Source organism: Cricetulus griseus, assembly GCF_003668045.3.
Source record: "Cricetulus griseus strain 17A/GY chromosome 1 unlocalized genomic scaffold, alternate assembly CriGri-PICRH-1.0 chr1_0, whole genome shotgun sequence".
NCBI lineage: Eukaryota > Metazoa > Chordata > Mammalia > Rodentia > Cricetidae > Cricetulus > Cricetulus griseus.
Window position 1 is genome coordinate 44,000,320 of NW_023276806.1, and position 26,061 is coordinate 44,026,380.

General features: G+C 36.1%; 1 protein-coding gene across 3 annotated transcripts in view; it reads right to left on the minus strand.

Moving 5' to 3' along the window:
* Col11a1 (collagen type XI alpha 1 chain) overlaps positions 1-25,543 on the minus strand; it is a 175,182-nt gene extending 149,639 nt beyond the window's left edge. For all 3 annotated transcript variants that reach the window (XM_035451017.1, XM_035451016.1, XM_027395556.2), the window contains exons 1-3: positions 25,441-25,543; positions 5,153-5,320; positions 149-362 (exon numbers count right to left, since the gene is read on the minus strand). In XM_035451017.1, the coding sequence (XP_035306908.1) occupies positions 149-362; positions 5,153-5,320; positions 25,441-25,543 (485 nt within the window). The remainder of the gene's footprint in view (positions 1-148; positions 363-5,152; positions 5,321-25,440) is intronic.
* Between the last annotated feature and the right edge of the window lie 518 nt (positions 25,544-26,061).

A 26,061-nucleotide genomic window follows, 5' to 3' on the forward strand; every position in this document is an offset into this window, starting at 1 on the left:
CCTGTACAGACTATGAAGTAGACTACACAAATATTGGGGATTTTGTGGTGGTCTTTTGGGGTGTTTTCTATCAATAGCATCAGAAAGACAGTTGAATGATTAATGAAAAGTTTCAGCATAGCTAACACTCTCTCACTGTGTGACTTACTTCCCATCAGCGATGTTAACTGTTGAGAACAGGGGATAGTCTTCAGGGCTGGGTTTCCCATTGTGGTCTTCAAACAGAAAGACAGGTGATCTCCCAACCTCAACACCAAGTTGCTGAATACCGTGTTCATTATATATTGATAAAAGGAAAGCTTGGGTTCCTTTTTTGGGTTTTATTGTAAATAGTATTGAAAAATCTACAGGAAAAGTTCCACCTGAAAAGACAAAAATGAGTTAGGAAGTCCAGATTTCTAAATTGTTCCTAGGTCACACTTTTACCTGAACATTTTATATGACTCAGATAAATAAACAGGAAACAGTTAAACTAATAGTGTGGTTGTGAAGGGGACCATATGACTATCAAGTTTTCTCTGTATATTCATTCGAGTTAATGTCAAAGCCATTTATTTAAAGAATAAAGATTATGAGAAATGGAGTCCATAGTCAGAAAGATCATGCTAAAAGTACAATTTCAAATGTAGCAGAGAACTCCTCTAAAAATTTTAATTATCGTTTAAGATGTGCTTTTAATTTTTTCAAGCAAAGAAGGAATTGTCTGTGAGTGCTGGTGACTGTGAACTGCCCAGTGTAGACACTAGGAATAGAACTCTGATCCTCTAGAACAGTGTTCACTCTTAGCCATTGAGTCCCTTTCTGGTCCCTATTTTTATATTTTAATTATGTGTAACTGTGTGCCTGGATGCATGACAGACATCAGATTATCTGGAACTGGAGCTTCATTCATTGTGGGCCACCACCTGGCAAGGGTGCTGGGAAGTAAACTCCATACCACTGCAAGAGCAGTAAGGGCTCTAAACAGCAGAGGCATCTCTCCAGCCCTGGAAAACAATCCTCAAACATTTATTCAGCCACCACTTTTGATATAAGCTTTGTATTTCTAAGCCTTGACCTCACTTTCCCATACATGCTCTTTGTAAAAAGACACTGTAATAAGATAATATAAAGGCATTAGTTTCATCATCTATGCAAACACCTAGGAGATTTTTTTATCACACAATTCAGTTTCACCATTGAGAAGCATGCCACTGAAAATCAGAACTGCTAAGCAATGAAGGAATAATATCATTTTTGTTTTCTTTTTCCATGATCTTATCTCAAGTACCTAGCCTACTGCCTGAGCTACACAAGTGCTTACTAAACATATGTTGAATACATCAATTTGAGGATTGCCTTAATATGTGTCTCTTATACTTGGACTGTTTGTAGTATTATGGACACATTACACACTATGTGGTAGGTTTTATTTTTCAAAGTAACAATAAGTATGATATATAAGCACTATTCACATGTATATACATATATTATGTATTTGATTGTATGTAATACATAATATATATTACAACATCATTTAGAAGAAATTTATTACTTCAGTTAAAATATTATCCATTACAAAATAGGTATTTTGTTATGGATTATGTCTGAGCCAATACCAAGAGCTTTCATATTAAATTCATTGATTTTTAATACAATTACAGGTTGTAATATGAAATGATTTTTTAAAAGGCACTGTGAGTAGGACTATCATACATTCAAAGATGACAGAGATATATAGTTCTTTTTCTGTTCATGAAGAGAAGATGCTTATTTGCAAGGATACTGTTTGCATCTCATCAAAGCATGATTTATTATAGCATAAATGTTTCTTTCAAATAGACTTAAATGACTGAAGATGGTTCAATAAATATCATTCAAAATGGAACTTTATGAATCTGCTACAAATAGCAATGAAAGAAAGATGTTTCCTGATAGAGAAATCTTACAAATTTATTCAAAGGGGAACACTGACAGGTAGTGTGGATATATATTTTTACATTGCACATATACACATAAATTGGTAATATAGTATCTTAGTTAAAATGTTGGGGTATTGGGCTAGTAAGATGGCTTCATAGGTAAGGGACTTGCTGCCACACCTGATGACCTGAGTTCAATACCCAGGACCACATGGTGGAAAAAGAGAAACAACACTTCTAAATTGTCCTCTGTCACATACACACACATGCATGTATACGCTCGTGCGCGTGCGCGCGCACACACACACACACACACACTCATATAAATGAATTTAGACATGCACACAAATAAAATGTCATTATCCTGGGTGTTGTCAGATACATTGGCCACAAGATATTTTTGTCATATGTTCTTAAAATATTATATAATGTCCTTTAACTGAGCTAATAATGTAGACTTAACTCTAGAGTTGCTATAGAAATTAAGTAGCATGCCACCAAAAAGGAGTCAAATAATGTTGACTAATATTTGTTGGTGTTAACTAATGTTGACCAATGTTAACTAATGTTGGCTAATAATGCTGTCTCATATTTTTAAACTAAACAAAATTCCACAATAAAAAGTATTTGTTTTCAATTTCTCAAGCGATCAAATCATCATTTCTAACCAGTTGAAATGAATCATTCATGTGCCTATACAAATGTATATTGTTCAACTGGAATTTTTACTTAGTATGATGATTAAACCCAGGATCTCATATGTACTGCTCAAGAACTTCACCTCAAAGTACATCTCTGTTTTCTAACTTGATTTAAACATAGCAGGAAATTTTAGTTTTATTTGGCTTTAATTTCATAGTTTTATGAAAACCACTAGGGGATAAATCATAAAAGTAAAATGGAAAAACTATAAAGCACATCACTTAACAACAAGTTTTATTTTTGCTATGCTATTGAAATATATAATCAGGTAATTCAGTCTATTACTGAATAGGGCCCAAGGTAAATAAACTCAAATTTTCCATGATCTCATAGTGAAAAAAATAAGACATCAAAACATTATGATCTGGGGAAAAATACTTTGTACATCTTAACCAAAAAAGTGAATAAGTCTATGTAGAGACATTCAGGAAAGGTAAGATATCAGAAACAATTGTACTCATATAATAGTAAGGGGATTTTGTGAAATTTTAAAAAGCCATTGAAATTGTGCATCTAAGTTCTGAAAACTCTATCTTGTTAATATAGTACTGAGTCTATACTACATTAAATACATGAAACAGTCATCAACACATAGTGAGCACATCAAATGTAAAATTTAACATCTTTAAAAATCCATATTTTGAAATATAAACACAGATTTTAGACATGCTTAATGACTGTTGTTAAAAGTGTCAGTGTCCAATGTTTGATATGTACATTTATCTAGAAGAATGTGTCTATAATAATTACCATGATTATCATAAGGTTCAGCCACAACTCTTAGAATAGGTTTAATATCAATAGATGTTGCTTTCATTAATAAATAATATGTAAAATGGCATAATAACAATGACCTTAAGAATTCAAAATTTTGTTCAATATTTTTCCAAGCAGAATGTATCTTCCAAAATTCTCTGTGGTGGTGATGATTCAGTGATACTCTATACTATAACTACCATTATATTTAAATACATCATATTGGTCTAGTGCCTTAGATGGTTAGGCATTGCTACTTAGGTAAAATTCTTCATCTATCCAACTCCTCATCTATTAATTGAACTTAAATATCCTCTTTAGTGGTTTTGACTATGTAAGTCAATATACATGTTTTTCAGCAGGATATTTATATTTATATCAGGTATTCCAAAGGTGGCAATGAGAATTTGAAAAACAAATGTTTTATTTAATTTAAAAGTGCACATTTTCAGATCTTCCAATTTTGTCTCATCCTGGAGCTTTGGAGGACATACATTTTCATTCAGCAACAATATATTACTCTCTCTTCCTGATATAACTCCTTCCTTGCAATGATGACTGCTGAAGTGTCCAGTCCTCCAACTGTGTTCATCAGAAAATGCACTGCTTTTAAAATAATTTTCTCTGATTTACTATTTATAATGGTGAGATTATCATTATTATCTTTAATTACTATAAATGAATAATTTTCAGGACATTCTCCTGTCCAAGAAGGAATGTATAGGAGATGCCTATCATAGGAGTCTCTTACTGAAATAGTTATTGTTAAAACCATAGGCCAGAACACAAGTGCTAACTGGAGTAAAACATTCATACACATAATTTCTGTTAACTGGAGTAGAAGAAGATTCCACAAGCATACATAATGGTCACTCTCCATGAAGAAATGCTCAAACACTAAATTAATTAAATTAACTACCATGATCTTGAGATAATGAGTCAATTATAAAAATATTATAAAATGTATCATATTTAGTATTTCTAGACGAGTTCCATTAGTTTGCATTCGTTTTATTTTCTATTCAAAATTATTGTTTTCCTCCTAGATATAGAAGATACATAGTTAAATGAAAAGGTGAAAGTAATGTTACTATGATTTTTTTTTAATTTAAAGTGAATTTCAAAATATAGTATGGACTTAATATTTTAAGAACTTTTAACCTTTAACTTTTAAGTGCAGTCAATTTTTCATTACTGTATTTTATGTCAATATTTTGCTTTTGTCACCAAAACCTAATAAAAATCAGAAAATATAATGGAAATTTTAATAACTGCCCAAGATAAATGTGTTTTCAAAATACTTTAAAACAGGGTATGGTGATTCCACAAGAGGCTAAGACAGAAAGATCACTATTTGGTCATTTGAAAGCAGGCCTCTACTACACAGTGAGGCCCTATCTGGCACACTGCTTATAGCAGAAAGACACACACACACACACACACACACACACACACCATGAAAGAAAGAAAGAAAGAAAGAGAGAGAGAGAGAGAGAGAGAGAGAGAGAGAGAGAGAGGGAGGCAGGGAGGGAGGGAGGGAGGGAGGAAGGAAGGAAGGAGAAAAGGAAGAGGGTAAAGAGTATATATCCTTCCATGAAAATGATATTTTATTTATAATATTGAATTCCTTTATCATGTTTTCTGCATAATTTAAAAATTGATGCATGAAGTCAGATATGAGTTCTTCAGATAATGAAAGAATAGACACTATGGAGAATTAAACGTTAAGAGAAGTAAGCTAAAAAAGAATAGAAGTAGTAGTAGCAACAGGAGCAAAGATAAAATGAACATACCTGGAAATAGCTGTTTCGTTGGGGCACTGATTTGTGCTTCCTCTGTAACTCTGTAAGCAATATCTGAATCTTTAGAATTCTTTCTGTTTGTACAAAATCCTGTTGTTTTAGATATCCCCACTGGAGAATTGTGAAAATCTAGTGCTTTTAGTATATCAACTGGAGCAGCTGAAAAAAAATAAGTGAAAATAATTGAATAATTTAAATAACAATACTTTTTAGTTTCAGTATTTAATTATTAAATTTGTTATATAACAATTCTATCCATATATAATATAATGCATTCTGATTGCTCTCTCCCCATCCCTTCTCTTAAAATTTAATTCTACCAAAATTTCTTTGTCCTTTTTAGTGCCTTTCTCAGATTTTGTGACCTGATTTGTTTCACTAGGGCCAAGTGTATGACCACTGGGTTGAACCATCCACTGGAACTAATTGATTCATTGGTGGTTACACAAATGAAGTCAATGATACCTCTTCTCTTCCTGAATCTATTGGTACCAAATGCTCCCTAACATGCATCTTAACTCTTTATTCTAGGGATTTTAGGAAAGTAATATCATGAATGATCTCAAAACAAAAAAGTAGCATATAACTTCAGAACCCCAATAGTTATATATCCAAAGAATTCAAAGTGAGTTCACTATAGTATTATTCATTATAGCAATAAGTCTAAAACAAAGTGTGTCTCCTATAAATGGTGAGTGAATGAACAGTATGTGATATATATTATATTTAGTTATTAAAAGTAGTGAAGCTCTGATAGAGGAAATCACCTGACTAGATCTTTGTGGTGCTGGATATGCTGACCCCATGACAACATGGATAACCTTCAAAACACTGATGGTTCACTACATAGCATAAACCAGAAAAAAAAAAAAGATATATTTGGTAGCTTTGGACTTTCAAAATCCCTAGTCCAAACAATTAATTTAATCCACTGAGAAAATACATGAATCAAGTGGAATAGTACTTGTTTGCAAATGAATATTGAAACCCATAATGCCAATATGCTTATGATATATTAACTCCTTTCTGTATTCAAAAATAAACAAAAATGTTCCAAGTAGTTCATGTGCTGGCCAATTTGTATTTCAGCATGCCTGAGACATAGTCCTTAAAATACTGAGATTCTAATGGAGCCAGCAATAAAATGTTTCAATAACTAGGTAAGAAGTCATGTCTAACTTGTAGGAGTGTACAAAAAAATGTTACCTTGTTCACTTATGACTAAAAGCTCTAGCTAATACAAAGGACTGCAATAGTGAGCTCTTAACAGCCACTACCACTATACTGCACCTCTTAGAATGTTGTTTATGTCAGGACTTAGTCAGAAAGAAATTGGGATTGATTCTAGAAACAGGGAGATAGCATCATTACATCTTTTCTCCAAGGACAGACTAACCAGCATCTGGCTATTCAAGAATTACCATTTCAATAAATATTTACTTACAATTATCAGTCAATTTGTCACAGAATGTATGAAGGAACAACTGAATGAGAGTTGTGAACTAGATGTACAAGAACATTCCCTGAGTTTATTAACTCAAGAAGGACTGACTTGGACATCTGCCAACAGACATAGGTAGAGTTTTATCGACCCGGCCTTACATGGTGTCATGAATATAATTTGCTCTAATAACAAATCCATGTGCACCTATGTCATGTAGCTGACAAATGAAAATCCATACACTATTTAATGTAGCATACAGTGTGATTATTGGAAAGAAAAATATCTTTGTAGAAATAAGAGAGGATGAAGTGATCAAATACAGAGGCCTTTTTTAGTTCAGTCTTTGAATATTTATTTCAAAATTTGACTAGTATTTGAAAAACTTTGTTTTCACTAGTCCTGCTACAAAAGGTTGTTTTTAATCAATTCTTGCTGTCCTATTTTTTCAAGTGATAAAACTAGGAAAATAATATTTATACTAAGTGTCATGTACAAAGACCCTATATGTGGTTTGTAACCAGACTATTTCCTTAAAGGCACAAACCTTCACAAATTTTGTGTCTTTTCCTGATATGCAGAGGAGAGAACTGAGCATCAAATATTAAGCTACAGATACTCTCAGGGTCTGTGTAAATCTCAAGCCTGTTTTTTTCCACCCCCATTCTTGCTGTAATAACCCACAGATGAAAACTACAAAAGAAAACTTAAAACATACTTAAAATAGTCTGAAATTATTGTAAGACAGCTAATTGATTCCTGATGTTGATATTTACTTTAGATTAAATGCAATTTACTTTGTAGGATAGAAATTACTCTGAAAGAGAATGTGACTGAAAACCAGGGCACATTATCTGCTTATTTTATTTTTCTTCTTGCTCAAAGTTGAGCAAGACTTCAGAACAGACGTGAACAGAGCCTAGAAGGCTGCAATTCCATGATAACAGGCATCAATAGAGTTTGAGACCAGCCTGGTCTACAAGAGCTAGTTCCAGAACAGGCTCCGTAGCTACAGAGAAGCCCTGTCTCAAAAAAAATCACTTATTATGTATAATTACGTATATCTTAAACATTCAATCTCTAATATTCGAAGTTACTCTTAGATGTTCTTAGTATTTTATTTCTTTCATGCCTCCATCATTAAGCATTTTCTGGCACATATAATTCAGTAATTCAGTTCAGTAAATTTTGCCCCTTCTTCTCATGTATACTATAGGCTTATCAAACAGGGATACAGGACACAAGAGCCTGATTATTACTGTGAACGCCATTTAAAGGGCTTCCATGTTTTCCCCATCCATTTGCATTCCACTGCTTGATTGAGCTTCCTAAATTCCATGGTTCAAGCTACTCTGCTGCTTGAATTCCTTCAGTGAACCCCACTGACTTCCAGATGGCATCCACATTCCACATTCCTTGCAGAGAAAATCTTGATGATCTAGTCATACCGAATTTTCCTCTTAGTTCCAGCCCCCACCCCACCAAACCCAGTGCATGTCCATTCTGATGTTGGAATACCCAGAAATACCCAGAAATTCCACCCAGAAATACCACCTGTCAGTGCTGTAGAAATACTAGTTGAGACTAAAGAAAAAAATAGTACATACTTTTGTCTACTTTGGGGCTTTACATATCCTTATCCACTATCTGAAACAATTAACACCACTTTGTCTGAGTGGGAGGGAGGAGATAACCAAGATGGTAAATTTAAAAAGCATTATTTCTCTCCTGAATCTTAGTCTTGTGTGCTTATCCTGGCATTGCACCATTCACAGTTATTTGCCTACTCTTTGGTTTGTATTCCCAAATTAGAAGATAATAGATTTATACACAGAGATGTGTACCACACTCACACACTCACGCATAAATGAGTCTGTACCCAACATATAAACACACACATAGAGGGGAGTATATAAAATGCTGACCAAATGAGCAAATTACAAGAGACAGTGTATTGAAATGTCGTTATCTAAGTTCCATGTACTTTCTCATCAAGAAACAAGACTTGTAAAGATCTCAATGGACTTTCTGTGTGTTTCGTTGGCCTCTTGGACATCCCCATCATTTCAGCAGTTTGTTCCCATGTTTTTGATCCTGTATTTCTGTTACCTGCAGCATCCATATTGATCATCTATCTAACGTCTCTCAATACTTTGATTGTGCTGTTCCTTTGGTATTTCTTCCCCAAACTTCTCTATATGCTGCTGAAGCCTATGTGATATAGTGTTGGAAATTATGACTACTTCTGAGTTCTACCTCTGCCATTTAGTGTATGTGTTATGAACACAGAAAACTATCACACTCTGTGTGCCACAGTTTCAAAAACAAAAGAAAATGACAATAATTAAAAATCTTGATCTCAAAGACCTGTTTGCCAGCTGGATTTGTTGAAGCCTTGAAGAACTGTCTTAGAACACAATTCTAATGACCAACACTGCCTTCCTACATGGATTTTTATATGGTACCTGACATAATATGGTTTTACATTTTAAATGGCTAAAGACCTTGTTAGACTTGAGAATTACTGTATGCAACTTATACTCAGTGTCTACCTGGGAAGTCTTAGAAACATCTACACTCATTCATTTATCTGTTACCCACAGCTCTTTTTACACACTACTGTCAGTTCTCCATGGCTTCAGCAAGGTCTATACAGATCATAAAATCAAAGTATCTGTACTTTTTGTGCTCTCTCTGTCTCTGTGTCTCAGTCTCTCCCTCCCCCCCCCAACTTAGGATTGGATTTAGGGCCTCAGACATTCCAAACACTCAATTGACCTATATTTTCTGAACAAAATCTTACTAATATCTTTCTTCTACACCTTAGACATACCAAAACTAATTTTTTTTTAATCCAATGCACAGCCAGTAATGAGATCTGGTAAATTTAGATTTACTACACATCTTCATCTAATCCTAGAACACAGAATCATTCAGGAAACCTTACTCCTTTTAGTAGTCTATATGACACTATTGTAGTGCCTCATGCTCCCCTAGGTAACACATAGTTTGTGTTTGTTTAATTATCTCTTTGTGACTTTGTATTGCATGCATTTAGACATGGATTAAGTCACAGAATTATTTCCCCATGCACACCACTTAAATTTTCTGCCATTCCTCTCCTTTCTTGACCCCCACACACCAAGTAGGCAAAGTGTAATAAAAAACAATTTAAAAAACTATAATTCTAATACTATGAGATATAGTATTGATCCATGATGGGAACCATAACATATAAATATGTTATAATTTACTGACTACCAATATTCTGACAGTTTTTCAAAACTCATAAGATTCCTTAACAAAAGTAATCTGCCAACTATATTTCTCTAGCTAAAACTGTTGAAGTTCTAACTCAAGCTCAGAAACTATTATCTTTCTAGATGCACACATGTGTATGTTAATGTGCATGCCTGTGCTTGTGTGACATAGGTTAACATGACATGACTTTCTCTAACACTCTCTTTCTTTTTGCAGACAAGGACTCTCCCTAAACCCAGAACTCGCTGATTCAGAGCTGAGCTGCCTGGCAGTTGAGCTCCTAGGATCCATCCATCTCTATACACCCTTACCTAGTGCTGGAGTTAAAAATTCACCCCACCACACCCAGCATGTACATGAGTTCTGAGGATCTGAACTCAGGTCCTGCATGCTGTATAGCAAGTGCTCTCTTCATGAAGTGATTTCTACAATCCCAGCAGTTAATGACTTTGTGTAAGCCACTTAAATCCTCCCAAATTACTTTATCCAACTTAACTTCATTTTTGAGAATTTAACATGATAACGAATTTTAATCCCTGAGAAAAGTGGCCGAAACATATAAATACTCAGCAAAAATCACTTCTGTAATGATAACTTTCTAAAAAATTCCCAATTTGCTGAACATGTCTACCAACTCCATTAAGTACAATCCATGCTTCTCTAAGTCATAATTAAGCTGATTCCTGTTACCTGCATTTACTGCCTACATTAGGAAATACTTTCTGCAGTAGAATAGAATAATAAATGGCTTTATATCTCTAGATATGGACCACATATCCTCTATAAAAATTATGCCCCTGGTTGCCTCCCAGAACTTGAAGATAGAACTCTACTGCAGAAGACAACACACACTTCGTATACAGGACTGGAGGAGTTACCATGTAACTGACCTGAAAGCCTTGAAGACTAGGTGGTATGCAAGCTGCTATGGGAAAAAAATCAGTCAGCAGCACCACCCAGCTATAAAGCCTATGCCCACAACAATGACCAGCCCATCAAAATTCCCTTTAGTACAACAGTGGCACTTATTTAATCTTGGGGGTAGCCAATAGCTGAGTAATTAGACTTAATGCCTGCTCCATAAATGGGAACCCATGCCTGGTGCTTAGAAACTGATTAACTACCCATGCCTGATGAGGTCATAGACACACAGATAAATGTAGATTACACACCTCATCAAAGAAGCTTCTTTTGCAACAAATGAAGCCCATATACAAATCCACTACTTCAAAACTAGGAACAGTCATCCTGAGTGAGGTAGCCGAGACTCAATTAGACAAATACTGCATGTTTTATTTACATGTAAATGTTAGCTTTTAATTTTCTCACATGTGTGTTTATATCCAAATAACCACAGAGCTTAGGTAGCTAAAAAGGGATGAGGGCGGAGGAGGAGTTCTTCCAAGGAAAAAGAAATAGAGTATAGGAGGACAACATTGGGAGGGGGATGAGAAGACAGAGTAATGGAGAGAATATGAGGAGGGACAACTAACACTAAACCTCATTTGAACAATCATATGAAAATCTACTACTATAGAAGCTTTCAAAATTATATATGCATACATGAATTTAAATGGAGTCACTATAAAATGGAGGCTATAAAGTCACAATTATACATCTTATGGCACCAAGTAAAACCTCCAGTGCCAGGAATGGATTACATCTTGTTAAATAATTAGTCAAAGTTTCCCATAAACATTTCCTCCCAAATCACAGGATATTACCAAGGCTACTGGTTATTCTCCAAAACCTGATAGTATAGCCCTACTGCTGAAGAAAACACTTACTTATATCATAGAACACGGAAAAGTCATGCTGGTGCCTGCCTAAAACCTCCACTCCTACTGAGTAGAGTTCATGGTGATGGAAGGTTCTTTGTAAGAATATTTTCCAGAGAAGGCCAATATGATTACTATCACCCAGCTACAAACTCTGTAATTTATATCAGCAACCTGCACAAAGGATATACTGGTACACTGGCAGCACAAATGTTATTGGAATAACTAACCATGTTTTGATAGAATGTAAGACTCCCTCCATGGGTTCAACCCATATCCAAGGTTGCTAAAGTGGACAAGAACCTGAGACTGGATAGGTCCTGAGTCTAGGGGAAAACACAGGCTCCCACAAATGGACAATGTTCAGAGAGCAAGAGAGTTTGGAGCTCTCAGCCCCAAATGAAATGACTTCCCTCAAGGCTTGGGTATCTTTGCAGACGAGGAGGTAGAAAGATTAAAGAGTCATAGGTGATGAATGACTTCAAAGAAACAGTGTCTTCCAGACATAACAGGACTAATACATATATGAACTCATAGAGGTTGCAACAGTGTCTATAAGTTTCAAACCAAACAATATCCCACTGCCAAGAAGGGGAAATAGACACAAAGTCTTACCCTTAACCAAGAATATATTTGCAACTGATAACTGATACCTGCTGGGATAGAGAAAATCCGTTTTCTCCAATGGCATGTCACTGAGTATATCAATCACATTCAAAAGTAATTAGCCAACACAAAACTTCCTTTGTGTGTGTGTGTGTGTGTGTGTGTGTGTGTGTGTGTGTGTGTGTGTGTGTGTGTGTGTGGTATTTTTTGGTCTTACTAATAATTCTATACTTTTAATGTTTTTGCTTTGATTTTTGTTGTTATTGTTGGTTTCCTAGAATTCTTGAGAAAGAGAGAGGGAGAGAAAACATGAAGTTAAATGAGTAAGGAGATGGGCAAGATGTAGGAGGAACTAGGGAAAGAAAAAGTATATGACTGAAATACATTGTTTGAAAAAAATAACAAAAGTAAAAAATAAGAGAAATCCACAATTGATCAAAATGCTGAAAACAGCTGAGCATCCCATCTCAAGCTGATGAGTCTACATCAAAGCCCTTACACCTAAGGCTCAGAGAACACTTCATAAGAGAGGGAAGAAAGATTGCTAGAGCTAGAGGAGAAGGCTGTGGGCTGATGGAGTGTTTCTGTACAGACAGGGTAGCTTCTCACAAGAAATCTTGAAAATACAATCACCTAAATAGGACCTGCAGAACAAAACCAGTTGATATGCCAACATGGAGGGGAAAAACTACACAAGTCCTTACCCTTAGATGAAGAGCTACAGGCAATTAATGGCTGCTGAAAGAAGGAGAAAATCCATTCCTAACACGTGTGCATGTGCAATAGTTTTATATGTTAATAAAATATTTATGTACTATATATATGTATATATTTAAACATAATGAGATCATGAGTATGTGGGGAAGTTTAAGAGATATAGGAGGAGTTAGAGGTGAGATGGAGGAGGAAGGGGTAGAAATGTACAAGTATAGTACTCAGGTATAAAATTCTCAAAAGAAAATTAAATTTAAACTATAAAAAAAGAAACACAAAAGTATGTCGTGCTATTCCCAAATATATAACATTTGGGTTTTTTATCTGGTTTGTTTTTTTTTCCTTGGTTTTGCTATAAATAGCTAACGCACCTATGAGTACAGGACCTATACTTTTATTTTTCTAATACTTTTCTTCTATACTATTATCCAAACCAGTTTCCCCTTCCTCCTCTCTCCCCAGTCTCTCCCCTTTCACCTTTCCTCTACACCTACCCTCTTCTGCCTCCACTCAAAAAAGAACAGGCCTCCCAGAGACATCAGCCAAACAGGGCATAGCAAGCTAGAAGACCAGGCACATACCATCACATCAAAGCTGGAAGAGATAACCCAGTAAGAAGAAAAGGGTCCCACAATCAGGCAAAAGAGTCATACATAGTCCCCGATCCCACTGTTAGAAATCCTATAAGATCACCAAGCCACTCAGCCATAATATATATGAAGGGGACCTAAGTCAGACTGGCACTGGTTCCCTGATTTCTGCAAGACCCATGAGTACTGGTGAGTTGATTCTGTTGGCTGTATTCTCATGGTGTCTCTGACCCCTCTTGGACCTATACTTTCCTATTCAACAACCCTACAGCACAACATGAAGGTAAAATACTGATAATATTAGTATGTTTACTTTTTATTGCACATAAATTGGTGTAAGCATGACTGTTCATGCCTATAATCCTAGCACCAAATAAGGTAAGACAGAGACTGCCTCACATTTGAGGAGAGTCTAAATTATGTAATTAATTCCAGCCAAGCTGGGTTACAGAATGAGATCTTGTCACAAAAAGAGGACAAGAGGGCTGAGAGATGCTCAGAGGTTAAGAGCACCTGCTGCTCTTGAAGAGAATTAAGTTTGGTTCCCAGCACCCATATCAATGCTCCCAATAATTTATTACTCCAATTTCTGTTGTTCTGACTTTCAACATCATCTTGAAGAGCTTGTCAAGACAATATACTTATAAACAATAGTATATTGTAACATACATTTAGAAACATTACAATTGCTCAGTTTGTATTAATTATTCTTGGGCATGGGAATAGGACAATAATATCATTTCAAATGCAGTCTCCCACAAACAGTTCTATAATCAAGTTTAATATATCACAATTAACACACTATGCTTGTATATTTACTTACACTCACAATTAATACAAATAAAATAAATGTCAGATCTCAAGGCTACAGATTTTAATAGCCATTCTCAGAAAATATGAGTATATAATACTCAAACAGTGAAGCACACCAAGTTGAGAATGACATGGAAAAAATAATTAAGTCAGTTACCTGGAGTTTTCTGAATTTTGTAATTAATTCCATTATTAAAAATACAATCTTATTTTGACAAGTTTTCAGAAAATGGAAAACAAATGATCAAATATGAATATGGCATCTTACAATTTTTTGAAAATGTGTTTTTAATTTATTTCACAACAAACCTTGCTATTGAAATGTCAAGAAAAACTACACCGTGACATATACTGAAGTAAACCTACTGAAAAAAAAAAGAAAGAAAAAAACAAAATAAATCTCAACAAAATAAAATATATCTATATTCCATTAGTCATTATTTATTATTCTAATTATGGGCTCTAAGGATGAAGATAATTGCATAAAACAGAAAATCTCGGATTTAATCCTATCAAGAATACTTTTATGTAACAGAAAATACTTTTATGTAACAGAAAATAACTTCTCTGTCTTTAAATATTAGTACTTCATTTGTTATATGTGACAGGTTTCAGACTCATAGTAGAAAAATAAATTCATAGGAAAAGGTTTCATGAAAGTTTTCTGTGGCATGAATTTTGACATCAATTAAGAAAGAGTTGGGTAAATGATATTTGAGAAAATTCTGAAAAGTCAGAGAAAGCACCCAGTCCTGATTGTTTTTGCTTAATTGGATTAGAAGCAAAGGGAGTGAGTACAAAGAACCTAATGCAAGAAGCAACTCAGAATTGTGGAGAAATGAGAGGAAACAAAGCCTCCTGCTAAGAGAATAGGAAATCTGTAAGAGGCGAGGTCAAAGATGTAAGAATGCTGTGAAAGTCTATGCAGATCTCCATGGAAACTGAATTTTATTGCAAATGATGACGAACACCATTTGTAGGTTAACTGGAGACAACTGAAAGGATCAAAAATTGTTGTGACTATCCCTACCCCGAAGTTTAAATTTCATAGAAAACTAATGTGAAATAAAGATTTCACATTCAACTGGTTTTTTTTGTTTTGTTTTGTTTTGTTTTGTTTACTACTGAGACTTCTGCATTGATAAAATCTTTGGGGGCGCTGAAGCCTAGCCACATGGTCTTAAAGAAGCATTTGCATTCCTGCAGGTGTGAGATGGTGCAATCTGGGGCTGAAAGATGAATTACTGGGTCAGATTCTGAACATCCTGTGAGGACAGTACAAACCATAGTAGGTGAAGGGCTGCCTGTGGTGTATGGGAGAAAGGAATCAAAACTCAAAGCAGATTCTGAGAGTTTGTTTTGTGTTTGAACATTACAACTAACTTTATTGCCACAACCTGAGACTGAGAAAACTGAAAAAAACAAGTTTAGGAAGAAAGTAAATTCACTTTAGAGAATATGAACAGTGAACTAACTTAAAGGCACTACAGATGAATAGGCATTCACATTTACAAACTTGTAATTAAGAAAAGAGATAAGCTAGAAGAAAATCTAACAAAGGTTTGTAATAAATATTTTGTTCTTTAAGCCAAAGTTGTTTTAGAGGTGCAAAGTTTCAGACATTTTGAAAAAAAAAATCACATTGCAATTCTGTGCTCCAAAATGCACTATAATTTGAGTGATTGCAGAAAAATCACACAAGATTTAGGAATTTAAGATGCTTATTTATCTCACAAAGGGATATTTTAGATGTGAAGGCACATTTATTTCAAGCATTCTCTTATAAAATAGGATTATTAATTCATATGTTTACAGACCTATCATGAAGGGCTGGAGAGATGGCTCAGCAGTTAAAAGCTAGGTTCACAACCAGATCCACCATGAACACAGTCAGTTATATGTTGTAGACTATTTCAAAGTAGACTATTACTGTTGAGAAACCCAAGGTGGCGTTTTAGCAGTCTGGCTATTCTACAGAAAACAATGAGGCCCCATAATGTGAATGTCTGAGGACCCATGGTGGCAACCACCTGGGCTCTTCTCCCATGTACTGATACACTGGTCCTGAAAAATTAGCTGAAGTACAAGGCTTCTTTTCAGTCACATGATTCCATACTGCACAGGAAAATATATCCATAAGATCATGTGGCCTCCACACTCTCACATTATACCCGCATTTCATCTTCTGTCCACACTGCCTTTTTTGAGTGTTTTCTTTTAAGTACTCCCTAGTGTCAGTTGCTTTTTGTGTCTCGGGCTTTCTTGTCATTTCTCAGAATGAATACACTTGGCTATTCAGTGCTCAACTATTATTTCATGGGTGACTCTCCTTAGTTTTTCTGTTTCTATGTTCTGTTTTACTACATCTATGTGCATGTTGTTCGTACCATTTATCATTACTGTTGCTACATATTTGCTCATGTGTCTATTGGTTAATTACTACCTTCTTAAGTAGACCATTAATTCTTTAAGACCAGATTCTGTTGTTTTGTCTGCTACTGGCCTGAGCATATTCCAAGTAAGGAAGCCACACTTGTTATATTTGTGATCAAATGAGTCAGCTTAGAGCCCAGCCTAGCATAAGCAGTGATTTAACATGTACTTGTTAAGCAAATAAATTGATGAAGTATATTTAGGACTTCACTCTCACTCTTGTAGTTACACACATACACCTTGGTAGCACATACTGGCAAACTGCCCTCCACTGTCCATCTAGCATCTGCACATAGTGGTGATACAAAGAAATGAAAAAAGCTTTTAATACTTGAAGTTGCTCAGTAGACTGAATGCTCAGTGTTCTCATACCATAAATGCTTACATGAACTGAAATGAAAGCAGTATGGTAAAAAACATGAAGAATCAATTTGAGAATGGATAACTGTTATGGACATTTTTAATAGATGCTGATTTTAAAAACTAAAGCATTATTATCTACCTTACCACTTGAACCCAATGTTGAGAAAGCAACATTCATTGACATTGAATGCATTCTATGCTCTAGAAAACAGGATTAGAAGGTGTTTTCTTATTATCAGTTAATCAGATCAATTCAAATTTGATGATCCACTGCACTTTGTCAATGGAATATTATAGAAATAGTTTGCAGCTAGCAATAATTACATTCCTTTGGACTTTTACTTTCTTGTTATACAAACTGGTTACTTTCATGTTTGATAATATGTTTGTTTTCTAGCACAAAGCAATTTTAGGTTGGGTTGTACATAAAACAATCTGCAGAACACTGTAAACCACTAATGGTAAACTCCATTAGAAATATATTCAAAGCTGGGCATTGATGGCATGTGCCTTTAATCCCAGCACTCAGGAGGCAGAGGCAGGTGGATCTCTGTGAGTTTGAGGCCAGCATGGTCTACAGAGTGAGTGCCAGGATAGGCTCTAAAGCTACACAGAGAAACCCTGTCTCGAAAAACCCTGTCTCGAAAAAAAGAAAGAAAGAAGGGAGGGAGGAAGGAAGGGAGGAAGGGAGGGAGGGAAAAGAGAGAGAAGAGAGAGGGGAGAGAGATAAGAAAGAGGAAGAGGAGGAGGATGCTGCTGACATCATTAAGGGAGAAGGTCCTCAAATTTTCACTTTGCATGACTAAGTTAAATTTTTTTATCTTGTTCCACTCTTCTGTATGATGGAAGAAGATAACTACAAACTAGATTGTGAATACTATCCTACACATTTTATCTACAACATGGTAAGACAACAGGAACACAAATAAACTATATCAGTTATTATCCACCCAACTTCTGGAAGAAAAGTGACACATGAGGAACTTCAAAATCATGATAGTGTTTTGTTTTTGTTAGCTCTCTGTCTTTTGCTACACTCTTCACATTGATTACATTCAAAGAGTCTTTTGAATAATCTTGGCAGATATTTGTACACTGGAGATAATAAGCTAGTACACAACTATCAATTCCCAGAAACTGATGTGATGTTTGTTGCTTCTTATTAGGATAAGTAACAATTGCTGTCGTTGTTAGTTAAGCAAATAATCAGATCGTTAATCTTACAGGTACCATTCATTAAATTAGTAACAGCTAGCTTCGAGTAACACCTTTTCAAGTTTCCCAACACTTTTGTGGCTTTGCTTGTCCAAAAAATAAGAGTACAGCTTTTATCATTAAACTTAAATGTATCCTGAGGAGCAACTTCAATTGTAAGAGTGTGCTTTGCAAAAACCCTTTATAGACACTCAGGGCATTCACACAGTTGACAATTTATGTGCTGAGTGAAACTACAGGATATACATATTAATATTAGGCTTCAGTGCACTATAATTCTAAGATTAATATATCCATAATATTAAAATATCTGATGAAGTAGGCAGAACCAAGGCTAGTACTCTGACACAAGACTGTTTGATGCTTAGATCTACAATTTCCTATGAGATATCAGACAAGGCAATTGTTTTCTTTTTTTCAGTTCTCTCACAGGTAAACTAGGTCTTTTATGTCAGTTTATTCCTGGAAAATAGATAACAATGAAGATATATTCTGAACAAAGTATATACAACAGAGCCTGGTATATAACAAGAAAGTACTTGGTATTTATACTCACTATTATATAGGCCAGAAAAATGTGACATAAAGTTTTATGGGACTATGATTTTGAGTTACTTGAGATATAAAGTATGAGTGTATCTGAGATGGGCAAGAAGAAAACAAATAATTTAGAGAAACAGATCCCAAATAAGGAGAATAAAGACAAGAGCCTTACCATGATACAAATGCAGGCTCAATGGGGGCGGACTGGAAGGATGAGAAGAGATTTATCATAGGCTGGACAACATACACGGCTACTCCATAGCACTAAGTCATTTTAGACAGTAACTTTAGTTCTCAATGAAAATAAAGAACCATCCACATTTCAAAGGATTTATGACAACAAGCAGTAGGTTGTGTCCATCTGTTAGACTCCAGTCTAAGGAGAAATGGCCAACACCACTTTAGTTGTTTCCTGCATAGGTAAGACCATCAAGTATGAAAATGCAGTAGAGTCCCTATTAGCCTTGTCAAAGACTCCAACTGCCACTCTTTCTGGAAGTCATCCTTTCAGGGATTTGAATGTGAAATCACAGTGAGGAAGCTAAGCCAACCAGTGCATGCTGTCCAGGATTCGTTCCCTTAAGCCCGGATGTCAGTTTACCAGGGAGAAAGAGGAAGGAAGCATCTACTGATATTCTATGAGCTCAGGTTCTGTGAATAGGGACCTTCATTTGCTGAACAGTCCCAGGCCATTCAAGAGCAATTAAATTTGGTTAAAATAAGAAAGAAATGCTTTTTAAGAAAAAAAGAGAGAGGGAGAGAGAGAGAGTTTTGAAGGGATTGCAAAAGTTGATTGTGCTAGAGCACTTTTACACAGGTTTGTTTTAGTTCTCATTTGTCAAGTTGTATTTAAGCTGGTCTCTTACTCTGAAATACGATAACCTTTCTTTTCTCTGAGTTCTTTCTGCTAAACTAATAGCACTGTCTCTAATTCCACACGCAGCAAGCAAAGAGTTTGTTTTACCAGATAACAGTAGGCCTGGTGATCAGCCAACGTCTAAAGAACCATTAGCCAAGTCAGTAGTAGGCCAGAGACTGCAACTGATCGATAGATATTACTCTCTAAATCACTTTAAAATTGTTTTTTCATCTTCTCCGCAAGCTAGCATTATTCATGCTGTCCTGACACAACTGAAAATTAGAGGAGAATTTTAACAAGAAATCTCTTACCTGTACAAATTAATCATATTATAGTTTTGAAAGGAGAAATGAATGTACTAGACACATTTACATATTCTAGACATAGTTTAAAATTAAATGAAAAGCCATAAATTTTAATTAAATTGCAAGAAAAATGATAAGAGTCTCATTTAGACAGTATACTGAGAGCAACCTGAAAGCTGCACTTAAAAGAACAGAAGTAACAGAATTTAAGGAAGGTGGGAGGTTGTGACATTTATAATGTCCTGTAGTCCTCTTCTTCACTGGGAATAAAATTGCTATGGTTGAGAGAGAGAGAGAGAGAGAGAGAGAGAGAGAGAGAGAGAGAGAGAGAGAGAGAGAGAGAGAGAGGAGAGAGAGAGAGAGAGAGAGAGAGAGAGAGAGAGAGAGAGAGAGAGAGAAGAGAGAGAGAGAAAGGGAGGAGGCAGGGAGGAAGTAAGGAGGGAGGGAAGGAAGGAAGGAAGATGTTTCCTCTCACCACTTCAGCCTAGGTCACATATCCCCATTATTAAATGAGGGGCGTAAAGGAATAAAACTGCAGACCAACCCTCAGCCTGATTTCTTAATGCTTACACCAACTGCCCTTAATTACTTCTCCATGGGTGAGTGGTAGAAGAGCATACTTTGGATATGATAAAAATCTGCCTTTGAAGTACCTAAAAATAAATCATTCAAAATTATTTATAGTGATGGATATGACTGATTATTTATAGCCCCCATATACTTATGCACTGTTAAACATTATTAAGAGAACTCATGGTGAATCCATACAAGCAGCCTCAGGCCCCTAAGAACACTGATTCCTGAAAAAAAATGAATGGCTCTTACTTCAAAAGACATACTAGCTCTTGAAGGTAGTATTTCTAGAAATTAATATTTCAATACAAAATTGAAAGTTTCTTCCCTACTTCCCAACAATTATTCATGTGACACTAGAAACAGACATCATGGCCACCCATTCAGACTGAACCTTTCCTTAATTAACTGCAAACTTATTCCCAATTTAAACGTCATTTCAATTTTATCAATGGAAAATAAAAATTTGAATTTGAATTTGAACTACTATAGCTCCTTATTTTTTAAAAATAAACTGTCTATTTAGAAAAAGAATATGAAGTAAAACATAATGATTCTGACCTATGAATGCATTTGATACATATATGATCAGAATTGGTATAGAAAGAACAAATATGGCATTTCCTCATTTGATATACATTTATATTCATAATATATCTAACACATATACATATGTATACATGTAATTTCTTTGGGTTATTTAAATTTTTAAATTGCGACTTCTGTTGATATTACTTCCAATACTATTAATAAATACTTTGTCCTCAACCAGCAATTATTGTACACAATATTTATTTTAGAGTTACTCTTTCTACTCCAATCTAAGTGATCTGAAATCAACTTCACAGAGTGTATTAGCAATACATTCAGGATCAAATGATGAGACATGGCCTTTCTCCAAACTTAAAAAATTAAAACTTTAAAATGCATACCCTTTAACTTTTCTTTAAAATATCATATAAAGTGTCCTCATGCTAATTAAAACTCCAACGTATCACATAAACTTGGTCATTCCATCAATCTGAGATTTACATTAAAGATGGTTCATAACAATATTCTAGAACTTCATCTTATACACTGAGAAAACCTTTTACTATACTTAAAGTTTTATAGGGATTATTTAAATAACACCATTTTGTGCCTGTTTCAACTTTACTAAAATGAAAAAGTTGGATGAATTAGCAATTACTGTAGATTCTAATTTTAGAATTCTCAAGAGAGAAATTTATGAGCACTTTTAACTCTTTTAAATGAGTTGACCTGTTATAAATATTCTTAAATTATTTTTATACTACTAAAGCCTCAAGAAATTAACAGGAGTAAAATCAATCTCCAAAAATAATTAGAAAATAAATTCAACCTACCCAATACAAAAAGCATTGTTTACTTTGCTGTGTTTTAAGGATAATTTTTAAAATGTTGACCTTTTATTTTAGTCACAGTTCAAAAAATTAAAGAGTAAGCAATGATGCTGTCTTTGGACATACAATTTTCATTTGTCTATTTAATAAAATTGTTTCTAACTGATATAAATTCCACATTATGATAACAAAACAAATAAGCATAAGATGAAAGAGTCCTTGTTGACTAAATAAATATGCACCACCCCCAACGAATCCTTGATGTATAATCTGTGCAAAAGAGGTTTTATTCATGAGCTCTTTTATTTTATGAAAATACACAATATTAATTATCATACCAAATACTGCACTTATTAGCAATAGAATAACTGATAGTTTAACTTATTCTAAGTAAACAACTAGAGAAACAAGTGTGAGCTCCTCACAGGTTGAACTAGCACACACTCTGGGAGCCAGCACCATTTCACCTGCTGATCCCGGGCACTCAAACCAGCTGTTCTGCAGTATTCACTACCCAGTTCTGGCCAGCCATTAAAATCCCTCTTAGAAAACACCAACAGTCTACAGGACACATTTGGCTGAAAAGCCCAAGGCAAAAGGCCATTACAATTAGTTTTTTTTTTTTAAGTTCATCTAGACATTTTACAGTCATATAATTCAGTTATAGCCAGCTCTTTTTGACTGTGATTTAAAACTCACACAATATGGAGTGTATTTCAACATAGGCATAGCACAGTCACTATAAATTTCAAATAAATCTCAGGTCCTTTTTACAGTAAGTTATGGACATACAATTTATACACATATAAAATCCATGATGTCCTGAGATGAAACAGCAAATATATCAAACATTGAAAAAGCTAATACCAATGGATACCCACTAAATAAAAGTGTGTATGTGTGCATGTAGTGTCATAGTAGAGACACTATGTTGAAGACTTGAAAATTACTTTAGATTTTCAAAGTAAACTGCTATGTGAAATCAATTTCATTAATCAATCCACTTCCAAAAAGCACCAAAACTTCCTTGTGAATATTATTTTAGTGTTCTGATTTTATATGACTATCAGCTCATTTTAAATTATCTTCTGATTTAGCAACTGAAGCATACACACATACCTTTGGGAAATCTGTTAAGTAAGGATGATACTAGAATAACACCTCCACCTAGAATATGATGATAAATTTCACTCAGTCTTCCAGCTACAATTCTAAATGCTGGCTTTAGGGCTGGAGAAAGAGTTCACTTTCCCCTTCTGCAGTGATTGGGGCTCTAATGATGTTTCTCTTTTAAGCATTTATTTCCTATTATTTATTTTGAATTTTAATAGGTTTAAAGAATGAATGTCAACAAGACTGGATTAGTAAGTAAGTAGCTTTCCACTAAGTAACAAGGACCTAGCAACTTCATAGAGATAAATACTAAAATCTTTCCATGTAACTATCTAACGGCATATAATATTTTCAAAATATTTCATCAGGAATAACATCTGCTCTATGCTTCACTGTTTCTCTCATTTTTTATACAACACGGACACATCACTTCCTGAAGCGTATGTAGTGTGGTCCTGAGATACTTTCTAAAGGTGTTTTTATGATCTATAATCAATAGTGAAAATATATAATTGTGACCTAAAAGCATAGAAATTTGACTGACTGGAAATCCCAACAAGAAAAGAAAAATAAATATCTTCAGGAGGATAATGCATTCAGGTAACCCATAATACTGGTAATTATTGCAGAGTGCCTCAGATTCTGTACTTTTACATAACTGTCACTAGTATATTCGTATCTACACTTGTATATGACAAGCTGAGATAAAGTAGCAATCTATTCTTCCTTGCTAGGGCTGATGCTTGATTTTTGAATACTAAAGAAAACCAGCAGAGGGCAGAACTGTTGTCAACCCAACAGGCAACAAAGTACCAAGCAAACTTTTTGAGGTAGTCTACTTTCAAGGATGCTTATGTTTGTCCTTGAAGAACTTGAAATGAATCAACCTAAGTAACCTAAATTACTGAAAAATTAGAACGGCGTTCCACTGTGACCGTAGGGCCACCAGTGCTCGTCACAGGCTGAATGAGAAGCTGCCTATTCCCGGGCAGCATAAAGTTCCCAAGCATCTGAGCCAAGGTTAGGGCTGGGCCTCCTGAAGAGCTAACTCTCTTTAGAGAGCTCTCGAATCTGGGGAACAAGACCGATGGCCAGGCTCAGGTTTCTTCTAAATTCAGAGTTGGCTTCTTTTTTTTTTTTTTTTTTTCCTGTTCTCCTCTCCTCTCCTCCCTATTCCCCAGCTTCTCCCTCAGTCCTGACAAAGCTTGCTTTCTACTGTGAATTGCTCTGGCTCCCCAACTCCAAAGGCTTTCTCCTGCCAGCCGAGTCTACAGCACCTAAGGGACCGCTGCAGCCAGATGCCTTTTAGGGAAAGGGCGGGGGCAAGGGAGGGAGGAAGTGGTGGGAGGAGTGAAGTCGCTCTCCCTCCTCCGGTACTGACAGGGCTACAGTGAGCTACACAGGTCTGGCCATTCAATATTTGGTGGTGCCACGTAGGAACTTTTCCTTACCTCCCTCCTCCCATCCCAGGCCCCCTCCTCTTCCTCCCAATCCCTTTTCGTCTGCCCCCCACCCTATTTGCTTGAAGACTTTCATCACCCTCCAAGACATTTGCATGCCCAACCTGCAAGAAGCTATTTGTGGGCACCAGGGACTAGTGAAGGTGAGGGGGGTCATGGAGAGGAGGAGGGGGCTAAACATCAGGGGAAAGTGCCCCCCCCCACGCACAGACACGCGCGCTGCCCTGAACTTCACTTATCATCTGTGAAGATTATTCCACTGAGAAGCATTTCAAAATGCCACACACAAAGTGCTCTCAATCTTCTAAATTTATCCCCCTGGTTTCTCTTATATCCCCCAAAGTAAAAACAGCCCGTTTCTCACTTCCTTGCAGACAAAGAAGTTTATCACAGTTCACTTTATACCCTTTCTCTATATTTTCTCCTCAGTTCACCCTTCAAAAGATATCCCCATTAGAACCTGGGGAAACCCAAAGAGTTGCTCAAAGGGCAGAGTACTCTGAGCAAAGACTGTTCTTGAAACAAAAGCTTTGTACGACTGCCTTCGCGTTCAAAGTTATATTTTTTTTCCCTTTTTGCAAAGTAAGTGGAAAGGGTTGCAGGGCTTTTTCAGACTGCTGTGTGCCTGACAGATCTTTTAATCCTGCCACCTACCTCCTCTCGCATTACTGTCCCGCCTACATCCATCTCGCTGTCTCTCCAGTTTCCACTCCTAACCTGGTAGCAGCTACAATCTGGATTTTATTTAAAAGAAGTAGGGCGAAGACAAGGGGGAAGGGCACAAGAAGAAGAAAGTCGGTGGCAATGTCCCACCTCACCAAACATTTTTTTTTTTTTTTTTTCCTCCTTACCTCCTCTGACCTCTCTGGCTTGGAAGAGGAAAGTCAAGGCGATGGTTGAGATGGTGAGATTCCAGACCCATCGTTTCATTTTCCACCTGGACCAGGGCTCCATCTCCAAGCTCCAAGCTCAGAACTGTGAACCCAAGAATTGCCACTGCAGACCAACTTCGTCCCTTCCAAGGTGTCGCCTACGTTTGCTACACAGCCATCCGGAAGGGAGAGGGGGTGAAACAAAAAAAAGTCAAAGGGCTCTATTTTTTTTTTTTTTTTAATTTGATGGTTTGCTTCCTTCCTGTCTCTCGCCCCCTCCTCTCTCTCTGGCCCCGCAGACTGGGACCCTGAGATCCGTCCTACACCTAGCCCTACCTTCAGACTGAGGGCAGATGAGAGGCTTCAAGAAAGGAACTCAAAGCACTGAGCACCCCTAAAGAATTCATGCTGTCGGTGGGCCGGACAAGAGGCGCAGGCAGCCCCCCTCCTCCGCCCACTCCCCCGCCCCCCGTGTGCCCGCGAAACTGACAAGCCGACTGAAGGTCACACCCAATCACAAGCCTCCCCGCAGCCCCAAGCCCGCCCCAGTCTCTTGCAGTAGGATCCAGACTTATGCAGGCCCAGCCCACCGGCCACCCC